We start from the raw sequence: 15,484 nt of genomic DNA, 5'->3' as shown, positions 1-15,484 counted from the left end.
AAATGAACATATGCTTTTAATTCTGACACTTAGGAGACAGAGGCAGACAGATCTCTGTGAATTCAAGGCCAACCTGATTTACAGAACCTGGTTCAAGGAGCCAGGGCTACAAGGTGAGACTTTGTCTCAAAAATATATGAGGGCCAACTGGTGATGGTGTACGCCTTTAATTCCAGCACTTGGGAGGCAGAGGCAGGCAGATCTCTGTGTTTGAGACCAGCCTGGTCTACAAGAGTTAGTTCCAGGACAGTCTCCAAAGTTGTGGAGAAACCCTGTCTCGAACCTTCCCCCCCCCAAAAAAAACATAAATAATAAGAACAAACTATACATACAAATAGAAAAAAAATAGAATTCAATTCATCTACTTATTAATTTTGGTTATCTCCATGATGACTATATAATTCAAAAGGTATCATACACATTTTGAACTGCTTGGTAGTGACCAATGAATTAATTTTAGATATAAGAACATGTCATATGTTCAAGATTAAACTATAGTATATTAATACCTTGTATCCTTTAATATTCTGCCCCCCAATTCTGTTCCATTAAAACAGTAAATATGACAAAGATATAAGGAAATATTGGGTAACTCAGTTTATACTGTATGCTTTAGCTAAAACACATTTATTTAATCTATCAAGATTATTATATTCATATAAAACATACTATTTATTAAATATCAATTTATTTAATTCTGGAACTGAATGTGACCACTAAAAAATAACTGAAAGGGGTTGCTATATTTATTATGCCATAAAATCAAATGAGTTAAAATTTAAGTTTTAAAGTGTTATCTAGAATTTACTTGTAATACCAACGATTATCCTAGTTCAACTCACTATTGTATTTACTACAGCAAAGATGAAGAATATAAACTTAATCCCCAAACCTAGCTGGATTCTTCATAGGAGGAATAAACTAGAAAATGAACAAAAACTAAAAGTTATAGGGTTTATCATTTGGATCTGCTTGCTACTCTCACAGAGGACCAGAGTTTGGTTTTCAACACCCATATGTTCTCTTCTGGCCTGAACAAATGTGGCAGACACACACCCACATATTAAAAGAAAAAAAGAAAAAAATTCAAATTCCAGCTTTACTAAAAGTTTGTATGACCAGAAGGCAAAGTATATATATATACAGTAGTTTCAGTAACTGTAGATATCAGCCAAGGGCTAAGACTAAAACCAAGTAATAATTTAAGTATAGTAAGAAATGGAAATAAAAAGCTGTGAGAGGGCAAAGGCACTTGCCATGTGACCCAAACAAACAAAACAAAACAAATTTTCTGAAACAAAAACTAATCTGCTTGCAAAGGATCCAATTTCAATTACTAAAGAGTAAGAATTACAATTATCACTTAACAATTTTGATACTTAGTTTGGAGGATAACCACCGATCCACCCCAACCCTACTGTCTACTTTTTCCAAACACCTCAGTGAAATCTCAATGTAATACTCAGTTCTATGAATAGCTTCCAACTTTCTCCTCTGTTACATACTCTGTTCTCTCACCTGAAATGCACAAAGTAGTTTTTATGGGCACAGAATCATAGTTCTGAAAGGAACCTTAGAGATATGCTAGTCTATTTACTTTATAAATTAATACCATTTACCTAAGGGCATATAAAAGTCTAGTGTTAGCATTCTTTCTGTTACACAGTGGTTCATAACACTCTAGACAGTATTTGTTAAAAACACAGATTTCTAAACTCCATCTTCAAAAATGTTGCTCTAGTAATTCAGGTTAGGACCAGATCTTTTTTTTAAAAAAAGAATTCCAGGTGTCTGTAAGGCAAGGAGCAGTCAGGTATGGTGGTACTTGACTATAGTCTTAGCACTTGCAAGGCTTAGGCAAGATAAGATTGCCAGTTCTAAGCCAGTCCAGGCTGCAGAACAAGACCACATCTTAACCAACAACAGATGAACTAAGACAAGGAGTACATGTTTCAGGCCACAGGAAATGACACAAGAATGCATAAAGTATATTTAGCCTTCAAGTACCTAAGCCATGATCTGAAAATTGACATTTTGTTTGTCATAATAGAACCTCTAAAAGATACTCACAGCTACTTGGGCTGAATCCATGAATCTCAGACCAAAATAGTCACTTTCAATCAAGTCCAGGTGATACATAATTTGGTCAAACAGTTCTTGTCCTTTGGCTTTTTTCTGAAATAGCAAGAAGATGATCAGTAAGTAGCTTAAGCAGGGTCACTGTGTATTTCTGATCTTCGGGAGAAAAAGGTATTTCTTTTAGTCTTCCACTTAAGTTTTTAATCTTTAATGCTTCTTTTCAAAAACTCCAATGGAGAAATTCCCAAATTGAGACAGGAAGTCTTGACTGTCCAGGAACTCACTCTTAGACCACAAGAACTCAGAGATCAGCCTGGCTCTGCCTCTGGAGTGCTGAGATTAAAGGTGCATGCCACCATGCCCCATACCAATTTCTGTTTTATGTTAGTTGATCACAACTTCATCAACTGTATTATTTATTTAAACAACATTTCTTATACTTTCCCCACCTGATAGTCCATTGGACCCTTTTCAAACAAGCTTTAGTTCATATTGTTAACTTCTCAGATTTTTTAGAAAACTTATTAGGACTTTTCTATTTCATCTGCGTTTGCCTAAGTATTCTCTGTAATGTTTTTATTGTCTTGGACTTCTGTGTATTTGTCTCTGAACTTTAGGAATGTAACTTACCCTCTCCAGATTAAATACAAGGAAAAAACCAATCTAGCCCTAAAGTCTATGAATGCTCCAATTTAGCTCTGATGGGGGCTGGGGAGGACCCTAGAGAAGACAGCCCCAAGAACCACAAAACCAGTCAATGGCTTCACTTTAATTCCTAAGGTCGGCAATGCACTCTCACTCCTAGAGGAGATATCCCTTTAACTATAACTCACTACAGTTCAGTAGGGAAGGAAACTTATCCAGGTAAGGGGATTCTAGGAGTAGGAATTTTAGAGGCAGAGAATAAATATATAAACTGATGACAAGACTGCTCCAGGGTATGGGGCTAAGTGGAATATGTAAGGGAGAGTCCAATCAGAGAGAGGCATCTGGACAATATAGAACAGAGAAAGTAGTGGACTGAACAAGGCCAACACACTGGACTTGACCATGAGAGAGGTGGGGGGGAGGGGATGAAGACAAAGAGTGCAGGGAAAGGAGACGAAAAAACATCCATAGCTGAAGAAATTTAGGGTAGGGGATGGGGTGAGAAGAGCCAGGATGGACTCTTAACAGGTACTTGTGATACAGAGGGACCCCAGAGGCCAGCATGCCTTTTGGTATGCTAATAGGCACGACAGATAGCCATTTGTCCCAAGTTTCTTTTGGAACTAACAGAGAACATTTCAGGTAGCAGCACTAGGGTTTATTCTTACAGACAATTACACAAAATAGCAGAATCACTGCTACAACACCACTCAGAGGGCACACATTAATGATTAAGACCACAAAGGGAGAGGGGGGGGACAAGACCTGTATGCAAAATCTTTTCCCTCAATTATCTTTCTTTCCACAGACACTCCAGTCTTCAGCAGGATAACCCCATATCCATTCCAGGATGGGAGGGAGGGAAGGAGGGGACAGAGGAGGAGAAGAGGTAGGGGAGAGTGACATAGAGTGGTTGTAGGGGGGATGTGGGTATGAACCAGAACTCCTGCCAATTTTCCCACTTACCTCCTAGGTTTCATGGGATAGTCTTAAGGCAGTAAATCAGCAATTTCTTTCTTGTCCAAAAAGAGCCAAAAGTCTTATTAAAATATTTGGGTTTGAGAATGATTTTAGCTTCACCTAGGGATGAATCTATTCTATGTTAAAGATCCATTTCAAATATTGTTCCTAATTTCCTTGGTTTACTTAATAAATATTAATAGAGCATTTACAATATTCTTTGGGCTGCCCTAGCCAACTACAAAGGAAAACAAAAGGCACTTATCTTCCAGAGCCTTATAGTTTAACAAGAAAATAGCTTGAGTACGTTAAAGGGTTTGGAACAAGATCAAGAATGGGAGACAGTATTCAAATAGGAAGGCTTTTAAGCAAGGAAAATTTCAATGAAATATGAGTAAAGCACACAATTATCTACAGAAATGCAAAGTCCTTACTTAACAGTGGGAGAAAGTGGTTTAAGCAGATCAAGAAGAAATACAGCAAGGCTAAAAAGCAGAATGAGCAAGAAAAGGAAGTGTCGAATTCTTAGGTCACAAAAACCTAAACTACACAGGCAAGTAAAAAACCAAGCTGTCCATCTGAATACAGTCTACAAACAGATGAAGGTGGTGGGAAGGAAGGGAATGGAAGTTTACTGGACATGAAAAAATAATAGTTTTAAACTATAAAAAGTTTTAAGATATATTTTTAAATTGTGTGTGGGGTACAGTGGGTATGTATGTGCATGTAAGCACAGGTGTGTGTGGAGAAACTGGACCTCTCTGGTGCTGGAGTTACAGGCTGTTGACAGCTCTCTGCTGTGGGTGGTATGAATCAAACTCAGGTCCTCTACAGCATCAGTACACACTCTTTTATTTTTATTTTTAAAGATTTATTTATTAAATATACAGTGCACGCATGCCGGCATTACACACTCTTAACCCATGAGCCATCTCTCTGGCCCTAGTGTTAACAAATTTAACAAGTAACAATTATGCTCATTTTGCTAAGTGCCATCATCAAAAACAGAACATAAAATATTTTGAACTCCTCCCTACCTCCCAATGTGCCAAAGTGCCCAACTTGTATTACATTAATTATAAGGTACACTTCTATATTTAATTTCACATTCCATCAACATTCTGTATTTGTTTCAAAAACAAAAGAATATGCCATTTAAAATGGCGTTCCACCTCCTTCTGTCCAAGCATCATTTCCAGCCTTCTGAAATATGGTACCTGTGTTCTAGGGGAGAGAATGGGTACTGCAGATGGACAGAGCAACAGCCTTTCAAAGTCGTGTATTTGACCTTCTTTAATAAGAACAACAGTGAACACACAGCATTTTCAAATTCCTCAAGTTAATGATGCCCAATCTAAAAAAAAAACCCTCTGTCTCTGTCTCTGTCTTTCTCTCTGTAAGTTTCTTGAAACAGGGTTTCTGTGTGTAACCACCTTGGCTATCCTGGAACTCACTCTGTAGACCAGGCTGGCCTCAAAACTCATGGAGATTCATGTGCCTCTCCTGAGAGCTGGGATTAAAGGTGTCACCACAGCACGATCTAAAAGGGAACTTCTTTAAATGATCTGGCTGCTAGAATAGCATGGATATTCTAAAAAAAAACTTTCATTCATAATATAGCCTGCAAGAAAAAAATTGGTTCATAATAATGTCAGAGTAATCTCAATTGTCTTTGCCAAGAACCCCAGTTTAAACCTAACAAATGAGCTACAAAAGGCCTGCAACTTGTTAGTTCTGCCTCAAAGTACCAATAGCCTTAGGGGTTTATGTTTCAAACTGAGCCTAAAAGAAAGAAACCACAGCTCTGTCAGCCTATGGTAAAACAAAATACAGAAAAAAGGGAGATCATGACAGTCTTTGTCTTTGATGACTAGAGACAAGCAAGAGTCAGAAGACCAAGTGACACAGCTACTCATGGGACATAGAACTATTAAATAGAATCATCATCCTGTTCTTCAAACCCCCCTATTAGTCATTATTTACACATTGAAGTACAAACTAGAATAAAAAAAAATCTTCCTAAGGACACCTTGCTTCCTCTTACGACTGTGTCTCTGTCAGAGAGTGCTGTCTATGTTCGGCAAGTATGTCACACCTCGGACCACAGAGAACATACTCCTTTGTCTTACACTGTCTTGTTTGAATCTCATCAACTCTTTGTTCTGGCTACTCAGAAACCAATGCATTTGTGCTGGTTGCTGGATGTTGTCCCTCGACACAAACCTAGACATATCTGAGAAGAGAAGATGCCTTCTCTAGGCAGGTCTGTAGTGCTTTCTTTTCTTTTAGATCTCTTAATTAAATTTTTAAATTTTTTTAACTTTCACACACTATACTTTGAACACCCAATTTTGTTTATTTTTTGTCTCAAACAACAAAAAACAGTACAAAATAAAGCAAAACAAAAACACTTGTGAGAAAATATGCCAAAATGAAAAACAAAACAAAAACAAAACAAACAAAACAATGTAGTTTGTGTTGGCCCACTACTCCTGGACAGGAGATCTCTCCTGGAATATAGTTAATATGATCAACGATAATCCATGAAAAACAAATTTGCTCTTTGTAAGCTGTCTGCAATTGCAAATAGCTTTTTGGTTGGGGGTGGAGCCTCATGACTACTTCTGCCTCTCAGTGCTGGGACCCTGCCTGGCTTGAACTAGTGCAGGTTTTATGCATGCTGCCAGTCTCTGTGAGTTCTTAATATGTGTATCCTGCTGTGTCTTCAAGATACTGTTTGGAGTCATTCACTACCTCTTTCCTGCATAGATACCTGAACCTTGAGGGTGAGGGGTCTGGCAAAGACATTTCATTTAGGACTAAGGGCTTCAAAGTCTCTCACTTTTTCTAATTTGTTTGATTTGGTTTGTTTTTGATTGCTGAGCCAGTGGAGAGACTTATCATGGTGCAGAAACTTTCAATTGCTCAAATAATTAATATGTTAAGAGCAGCCACTATGTTCAAGGGACTATAAAAAATTCAAAACAACTTAACTACCACTGGGACTTCCTTTTATTTTCTAAAACCTGGCTACCAAACACACTTGCCTTCCATGTGCTTTTCTGCACTTCCATTATTTTCCCTCTCTGTAACAATTGACTATACTTTCATAATTTTCCACACCATGAATATGGCCCAGTCTAACAGTGTGCTCATTACTTATCCTTGTTCCTTCACCTCACCACATTCATGTGCTAAACATTTCCTTTTTTTGCAATCTCACATACCCTTGTACCTACATTGCTTTAGTGCTTTCTAGTCCCCCCCCCCGTTCCAAATCAAGATTATCATCATAATTACAATTAACAAAATAACTCAAAACCTATATGCAGTAAAACAGACACACACACACACACACACACACACACACACTCTATTTTCTGTGGGGTGGGGGTTAAAAACAAAAAAGCTTAATTGAAATGTAACTCATATCCCATTCACCCATTAAAAGTATGCAATTTAGGCTAAGTGTGGGGGTACAGGTCTTTACTCTCAGCATTTGAGAGGCAGACACAGACAATGTCTGTGAGTTTGAGGCTAGGCTGGCCTATATAGTGAGTTTCAGGCCAGCTACTTCTACATTGTGAGATACTGTCTCAAAAACAACACAAATATGTAATTCAATGGATTTTAGAATACACAACAGGTGTGTATAACCATCAGAGTTGATTTCAGAATATTTTCATTACCTCTAAAAGATATTCCTTATCCTATGGCTATTAATTTCTACCTCCTCTACTAGTTCCCAAGCAACCACTAACCTACCTTTTCTTTGTTTTTTTTTTTTTTTTGGTTTTTCGAGACAGGGTTTCTCTGTATTGTTTTGGAGGCTGTCCTGGAATTCGCTCTGTAGTCCAGGCTGGCCTCGAACTCACAGAGATCCGCTTGCCTCTGCCTCCTGAGTACAGGGCTTAAAGGCATGAGCCACCAACGCCCGGCTTACCTTTTCACTTCTACAGCTCTCCATAAAACTAGACTTCCATAAAACAGAATCAAAATGTGTGGTTCTTTGTGACTGGTTTCTTTGACTAGCATAGTATTTTTACCAGTTATTTCTTTTATGGACAGCAACTTGATGTTACCTATACATCCTGATGTCCTCTCAGTCGTTCCCACCTTTTGCCTATTATAAGTAATGCTACTGTGAACATCTACACATTTCTGTGTAAGCATGTTTTTAATTCTCTTGGATAGATCTTGAAACAACTTGTCACAAGGTAACAATGTCCTATCATTTGAATACCTATCGGATTGTTTTCCAAAGCAGCTGTTTTACATTTCCCAATCTCAATGTTAACAGATTCTGATTTCTCCAGGTTCTCCAGCACTTGCTATTATCGGACTTTTGAGCCCTCGTATTTGAGTGCGAAGTAGTATTTTATTGTGTTTTTTGGTGCTGGGGCTTAAAGCCTGGGCCTCACACATACAAGCATACACTTGGCCACTAAACTATAACCCACCCAACTCTGACTTCTCATGTATTTTATATTTCCTAACTAAACAATGTCTACTTAGCTAGGTGGTAGTGATGCATTTAATCCCAGTACTCAGGAGGCAGAGGCAGGTAAATCTTGAGTTTGAGACCAGTCTGGACTACAGAGCAAGTTCTAGAATAGCAAGGGCTACAAAGAGAAACCCTGTCTCAACAAACAAAAAGTCTTAGATATTTTGCTTATTTTTAAATTGGGTTATCTTTTTATTGAGTTGTAACGGTTCTTTACATAGTCTAGATACAAGTTCTTTGTCAGATATATAATATGAAACACTTTGTTATTATGTTGTATAGTTTTATCTTTTTTAAGATTTATTTGTTTACTTATCATGTATACAGTGTTCTGCCTGCATGTTTGTCTGCATGCCAGAAGAGGACATTGGATCTCATTGCGGATGGTTATGAGCCACCATGTGGTTGCTGGGAATTGAACTCAGGACCTCTGGAAGAGCAACCAGTGCTTTTAACCTCTGAGCCATCTCTCCAGCCCCAGTCTTTTATCTTTCTAAGTGGTACCTTTTGAAGGGCACACATTTTTAAATTTGATTAAGTCCAATTTGCCTGAGTTTTCTTTTTTGTTATTCATTATATTGATGCCATTATCTAAGAAAATAAATATCCTACATTTTCTTCTAAAGATTTATAGTTTTAGTTCTTATATTTATGTTTTTGAGCTATCTTAATTTTTACCTAGTATGAGGAAAGACTTAAACTTTATTCTTTTGCATGTACATTATCACCATTTGTTGAGGAGAGTTGAATACTCTTGGTGCCCTTATCAAGACTCAACTGACCACAAATGTAGGCAAAACACTCACACATGGAAATAAATAAATCTGGTGCTGGAGAGTCGGCTTAGGAGTTAAGAGTGCTTGCTGTTCTTCTAGAGGCCTGAGTTCAGTTCCTAGCACCCACAATGTGCATGTCATAACTACCTGTAACTCCAGCTACAGAGGATATAATGCCCTCTTCCGGCCTTGATGAGTGGTACACTCATGTGCACACAGTCACACAAGTACACATAAAAAATAAAAGATTTTTAAAAATTGAATCTAAAAATTTTTTAAAGGCCATGTTTTTTGTTTCAAAAGAAACAAATCTAAAACTGTGGCTGTGTCACTGCAGTTGTCCCCTAACATGTCTAGACCCAATCAATGTATCACCATTTTGGTGGGTCACTAAACACTTGGTCTACTTCTTTTAAAGATAATACCCTTTCTCCTCTATACCACACTGCCCTTTAAAAAGGCTTCTCTAAAAATTCTTAGTATTAGCCTACCAATCAACAACCCTAAGACTTCATACTTCAAGCATTAGGTAATAAATTTTTCCCCGGGCTCTCACACCGCAATCTCATGCTTTTCACTACATATTTAACAGTAAATGGACTCGCAAAATTCTCAAGATTCTTATCAAATAAAAAATAAATATTAAAACTATTCTTACTAAGTTATCTCATATTGGAATAGCTCAAGCCCCTCAACAAGTCCTTACAGGAAGAAAATTTAGACACCTTAAAGTGCATGGAATAAAAACTCTAAAAAATGTGCAGTACACTTAGATAACAAACACACAATGAGAATTTGCAAACATTTCAAGAGAGCTAAGTATGATGAGCACAGCTGTGATCCAGTACTCAGGAGGTTGAGGCAGGAGGACCATGAGTTTCATGAAAGCCTGGGATGCATACTGAAACCTTGTCTCAAAAAAAAAATAATAAAACAAACGAAGGAAAACCAAGAAAGCCTGAACCTGAACAAACTATTCAATTCTTCAGCTAAACCTTCTGAATTTAAGGCCTTTTAGAATTTATTCAACTACATATCTTAGCCATACTGAGCCATCAGTTTTCTAAACAGACTTTTCAAACTGAATTTTAGTAAAAAGTACATAGGGACAGCAGACATCAAGAAACATTCAATGAAGCTTATGTCAAAAAAAAATCACATAACATAGTTTTGTGAAGTCTCTGAAACAGAACAAAGACATAAGAGATTTGGTATCTGTAAGTAGTTTTGAAATTAAGCCTGACATGGTACACACCTGTACTCTCATACTTAGTGGCTAAGGCAAGATGATCACAAGTACAAGGCCAACCTGAGCTACACAAGACCATGTCTATAAAAGCACAAGTGTGTGCACATGCACAGACTCACACAGAGTTAATTCACATCAATAACTGCCCATCATTCAATGTTTCTTGCAACTGCCACTAATTGCAGGTCCTCCTGGCCTACAGGTTCTAGTCCTCGTAACTGAATATTTCAGAGCCTGATCCATACTCACCCTATCTCACCTACCCCAAGGAAGCATAGACAATAGTGATCTCACACACAACTAAGAGAGGCCTACTCACCGGCAAGTCCACACTAACATCTGTACCATCCAGAAGGGACACCCTGCATGTGATGATGGATTTGGCATCCCCAGCTGCAGGAATGTGTGTGGCAGCACGTTGTGCCTCTCGGAGTCGCTCCTTCTCAGCATGTTTGCGCATAGACCGGCGGCCAAGTGTTCTTCTCAGGAAGCTCAGCATCTCTGCCACTACAAAGCCAGAGGTGAAAGTGATAGCAAGGAAAGACACTCCCAACAACTTGTAGTAAAATTAATGGTGGTATTTAGTGAAGTCCTCTGGATGTTAACTGGAAAAAGTTGAAACACATCACCTTTTATACATATTTCAAAGCATGTTGTATACAATACATTCAATTTTTATTTCAAAATAATTTTTAAAGCTAGATTTTAACATAAAGTTTAAAACATTAAAATAATGCAATGCTTGAAGCTTTTTAAACTTACTGTTATCTTATGAGGAGCTAATCTAGCAGGAGAAAGCAATCATTCATGACATTCAACAAGTGTTTTGGATCAGTAAGTGGTACCTAAGGCAGATGACTATCCCTACAGACATTACACAACAGTGCCAGACACCACTGAGGCAGACTTTTGAGTGTTTTTTTTTTAACTGAGCATTCAAAACACAAGTAATTATCCATTTTAGCAAAGTACAAATAAATTCAACCTCCTAAGTTCTATCAAATATTCTATTGCTTAATTTTCTACTAACAACATTAAAGTTAAAGACATAGTTAAAATAGATACTAGTTATTTAAAGTATTGTACATTATAACTGGAAACACCAAATACAGGTATGGAAACACATACAATGAAAATGCCATACAGTTGCTTCGTAAACCTAGTGTCTCAGTTTTACAACTAAGAAACTCCGAGAAAAGTAAACATTAACTATGTACACATAAAGACAATTACTAATTCCAGGAAAAAGGTGTAGAAAAGGAAAAACAGCCACAGTGTAAACAATAGGACTCCACATTAAACAGCTTAAGTTGTCAGGACACTGCCATAGCTCTACAATAACTACCACCAGAGGAGGTACTGCTTGAGGCAGAGGGTAAGGTTTGGAGAGAGTGTTCTCAGTTCACCAGTGGAAAGAGTGAGGAAGCCTGCGAGAGGAGGCAGCCGAATTCCAGGCAGACCTACTTTTTTAAAACCTCCATATTAAATGGCTATTTCAATCAGATATGGCTATTAATCTGCTTTCTAAAAGGGTAACTTTAAGATCATATTACTATGTTAAAATTTAAATACCCATGAACTAAACATTACCAAATACATTTCATAATAGTGTTTTACATGTATTTCAGATTTGAACCCAAGGAAAGAACTTCAATTTGGAATAGCCGACCAGCCTACAGGTCCCATATCCACTAGCTTTGTGGTCTCTCCAGTTGGTTTTTAAATAGGTGTCCAGTCTTCTTTCCCTGTGGACTCCACATTTTTAAAGCTCTATTTTTACTGAGCCCTACTTCTTCCTTTTAACCCAGCTCCATCATACCCACAGAAAAACATCCTGATGGCTATGTTAGTCATTATAATCACACTTCCACAGAACCTTTTATTATAATCAGATAATTATGCTTTTACTCTTCACTGTGAGCAACTTGAGAGCATAATCCTTCTTTTGATATTTACGTATCTTAAATTTTTTATAATGTCTTTTAAAGAAAAATATTCAAAATGCTTTATAAATTTATTTCCTAAGAAACTATAAAACTACGTTTCCTTCACCTTATCCTGACATTTTGAAAAAGAACTACTACTGTAATTATCTAATAAAGAAAAACATCTTTCTTTTAGATTTCTCTTATTTTGAACAATAAAACCCAATACTGTGAAGAATAGCAAGTTCTTTTCATAGAAACATGACAACATTAAATAACATATACATTTCAAGCAAAAAATGAAAAATTACTAGGAGGAAATAAAATAATAAAGGTATTTTGAAGGATTACTATGTAGTTTAACAGAGTTATACAAATCATCTCTACAGAGATACAGTTTGGTGATAAGAGTGCTTGCCTACCATACACACAAGGCCCTAAGTTAGATGCCCAGAAAGTAAAAACAAATTAACTAGATAAACAACGCAATAGAAGAAAATGGGTGTCATGAAAAAGGACATCCCACATGAGAATAATATAAGGAAGCCTCATAAACAATTCTTAGCACTTGAAAAGCTAAAACAGGGGAGTTCTGAGTTCTAGGCTAACCTGGTCCATATACATGCCACTTCCAGGCTATCTTGAGCTACATATGAATGAAGGTCCTGTATCAAAAAAGCAAAACAAATAAATAAAAAAGATACGAGGGCTGGTAAGATGGCTCAGTGAGTAACAGTCCTTAAGGCAAAGCCTGACATCTGAATTTGATCCCCAGAATCCACATAAAGGTAGAAGGAGAGATCTAACTCTGCAGGTATGCAAGTATGCCCCCCCAATCAAACACATGATTAAAAGAGTTCAACAGCAGCCAAGAAGATCTAAACAGATAGAAGCACACACATCCTTAATCCCAGCATTTGGGAGGTGGAAGCTGGAGGATCACAATCATCACTAACTACATAGCAAGTTCTAGGCCAACCTGGGCAACCTGAGACTATGTCTCGAATAAAACAAACAAACAAGTAAAAGCAAAGTTAGAAGTGGGATGCACCTGACATGTCTAGTGCTGCACAAGCAAAGCCCAGGAGAGAGTTAATCCAGATGTCATAAAAGTATGTGTGGCTTTAAGTTTTTAAATAGCTAAAAAAAATTGATGGTTAGGAAAAAGAAGTGTCCCCATATTTCTGTTCCTTCATCCCACCTGCCCTCAATCCTGTTCTCACACAGTCAGTGTATCAGTGGATTATCAGCCAGCACAAATCTGATTCCTTTTTAAATCTTTAACAGCTCTGGCTCCTCCTCCTGGACTTCTCAGTGCCCTATCTGGCTGTTTGCTGTCTCTGCTCCAGTGCTTTGCTCAGCTCAAGTGTCTAATTCCAGAACTTTCTTCATCAGTGGTTCCATCTTTCGGGGATAATCCTTGCTCACTCTTCCATTCTTCTCCCTCTTTAATATAGTTAACTCTATATTTACACCTGAAAAGCTTTTTCCTTAGAAAAGCACTCTCAGATCCTGAGGATAGATTAGATGACCCCGTTAGTACACGGGCTTTTCTAAATAACACCGAAAGAAACTGTAATATAATATTCCATTGACTTTTTATTTATTTATTTATTTATTTTACTTGCTAGCTTCCCTCCCTGCAAAAGGACAACAGGGACCTAGCATGACTTGTTTACTGTAATGGATGACCAAAGTGCTTGCTATGATACATATTAGACAATCATTAAAAAACTAACATGTTAGAATGAAATGATACATTAGAAAATGGTACTATTTGAAGAAGCAAATCCTAAAAGAGGCTAATAAAAAATATCGCCAGCCCGTGAAAGGCAGAGGCAGAATTCTCGGTTCCAATCCAATCTGGGCTGTATATACAGCAAATTCCAAGTTAGCTTGGGCTGCATAGGGAGACACCTTCTCTAAAAAGAACAAACTGAAGATATGGGGTCTGGAGTTGCATGGTTTCTAGTAAGCAAGTTTCCTTTTCATCAAAGAAATGAAAACTGAAGTAATCAATTTCCTACTTTACCCCCACCCCAAGTTTGTCATGAAATGTGTATATGCATATATTACTGAAGGCCAACTGCACCTCCTCCATTTGGTTCTTTGTGCAGTGTTGGGGACTGAACCCTGGACATCCAAGTAGACACGGAGCCACTGACTTTTAACAGTAATATTGTCAACACACAGAAAATGCCCTTACGTTATCAGTATTTATCATCCCAGTTATCTCCAGCAAAAGAAAATGCAATTGAGAAACTAAAAGCAGGAAAATTACGCACATCGTTTCCCAAACATGTTATCCTAGCAAAACAAAAAACATGTTTGAGGATTTAGCACAGCATAGCGAGCTCCTGGACAAGGGTTAGGTTTCCAGTACCTAAAGAACTAAGGAAAGGGTGTGGGGGGGGAGGGATAAGAAAGATACTAAAACGATCACGCAGACACAAGTAAGTAACCCACTACAGTAAGTGGTGTAGCCCTAGTTTATGCTGCAGTAGGGGCTAGCGTAGTTGTGAATTACGTTAAGAATTTATAGGTGGGCTTATCTTTAATTAAAAAACAAAAAACCACCCCAACCCACTACTAGTAACTTCAAACTATTGCCAAACAACTTCGGAATCTGGGGTCTCCTCGCTCTTAAAGCAGAACCCAGGAGACTGCAGTAACCACAGGGACAGACACAATTATCTTCTACCCACGGGAGGACCCGTCATTACCCGACGAGCGCCACGCGTGGGGGCGGGAAGCGCCCTCGGCCTTGGCGGTTCCTGGGAACGCACCTGCCTCACACGATTGATTCCCAAGTTTCACTGGGTCACGAGCGAGCTTTGCACGGCCCGTCGGGTGTGCGTCCACTCGCGACCCTGACGAGTTGACACTCTAGACCTCCCCCTAACCCCACCGCTACACGGAGGTCAGGGCTGACCAGAGTTGCTCCCACGACGCCCGAGACCCCAGCTAGGCGCCCGGTCCTCGGCGGCCACCGCTCGGTATCGCCCGAAACTCAGCGCCCAGCCCCATTGGCCGCCGCCGCCACTCCCCTCCCAGCTCGCGGCGCCGCCCGGGGAGCCGGGCCGCCCACCCGGCGCGCGCGGCCGAGAGGTTACGCACCGTGAGCAGAGCGAACTGGACACTCGGGGCCACACTCTTACCTTTTATTCGGGGGTGAAGACCGTGTAGCGACCGAGAGCACGGCGACAGGCGCTCACGACCCTTGGGGAGAGACGCCCGGCCGACCTGAGGGGAGGACGGGTCTCTGAAGACGCAGAGAAATGGCGGCGCAAGGGGCGAGCCCACCCTGCGCTAATCCCCCGGAGGACCCCGGCCGCCTGCGGGC

At 39.0% G+C, this 15,484-nt stretch overlaps 1 protein-coding gene across 6 annotated transcripts in view; it reads right to left on the bottom strand.

Moving 5' to 3' along the window:
• Positions 1 to 15,484, bottom strand: part of Epb41l5 (erythrocyte membrane protein band 4.1 like 5) — a 113,427-nt gene extending 97,943 nt beyond the window's left edge. For 2 of the 6 annotated variants that reach the window (XM_005070295.4, XM_021227232.2), the window contains exons 1-3: positions 15,300 to 15,484; positions 10,536 to 10,723; positions 2,071 to 2,175 (exon numbers count right to left, since the gene is read on the bottom strand). In XM_005070295.4, coding sequence (XP_005070352.1) covers positions 2,071 to 2,175; positions 10,536 to 10,715 — 285 coding nt within the window. In that variant the 5' untranslated portion in view covers positions 10,716 to 10,723; positions 15,300 to 15,484. Of the gene's footprint in view, positions 1 to 2,070; positions 2,176 to 10,535; positions 10,743 to 14,864; positions 15,162 to 15,299 lie in introns of those variants that run through there. The other 4 variants (XM_005070296.4, XM_013113543.3, XM_013113542.3 and 1 more) reach the window with 4 other exon arrangements.

This window comes from Mesocricetus auratus, unplaced genomic scaffold (genome assembly GCF_017639785.1).
Source record: "Mesocricetus auratus isolate SY011 unplaced genomic scaffold, BCM_Maur_2.0 Super-Scaffold_100676, whole genome shotgun sequence".
NCBI lineage: Eukaryota > Metazoa > Chordata > Mammalia > Rodentia > Cricetidae > Mesocricetus > Mesocricetus auratus.
The sequence above is the reverse complement of the archived record's forward strand: the minus strand, read 5'-3'. Positions and strand labels throughout refer to the sequence as shown.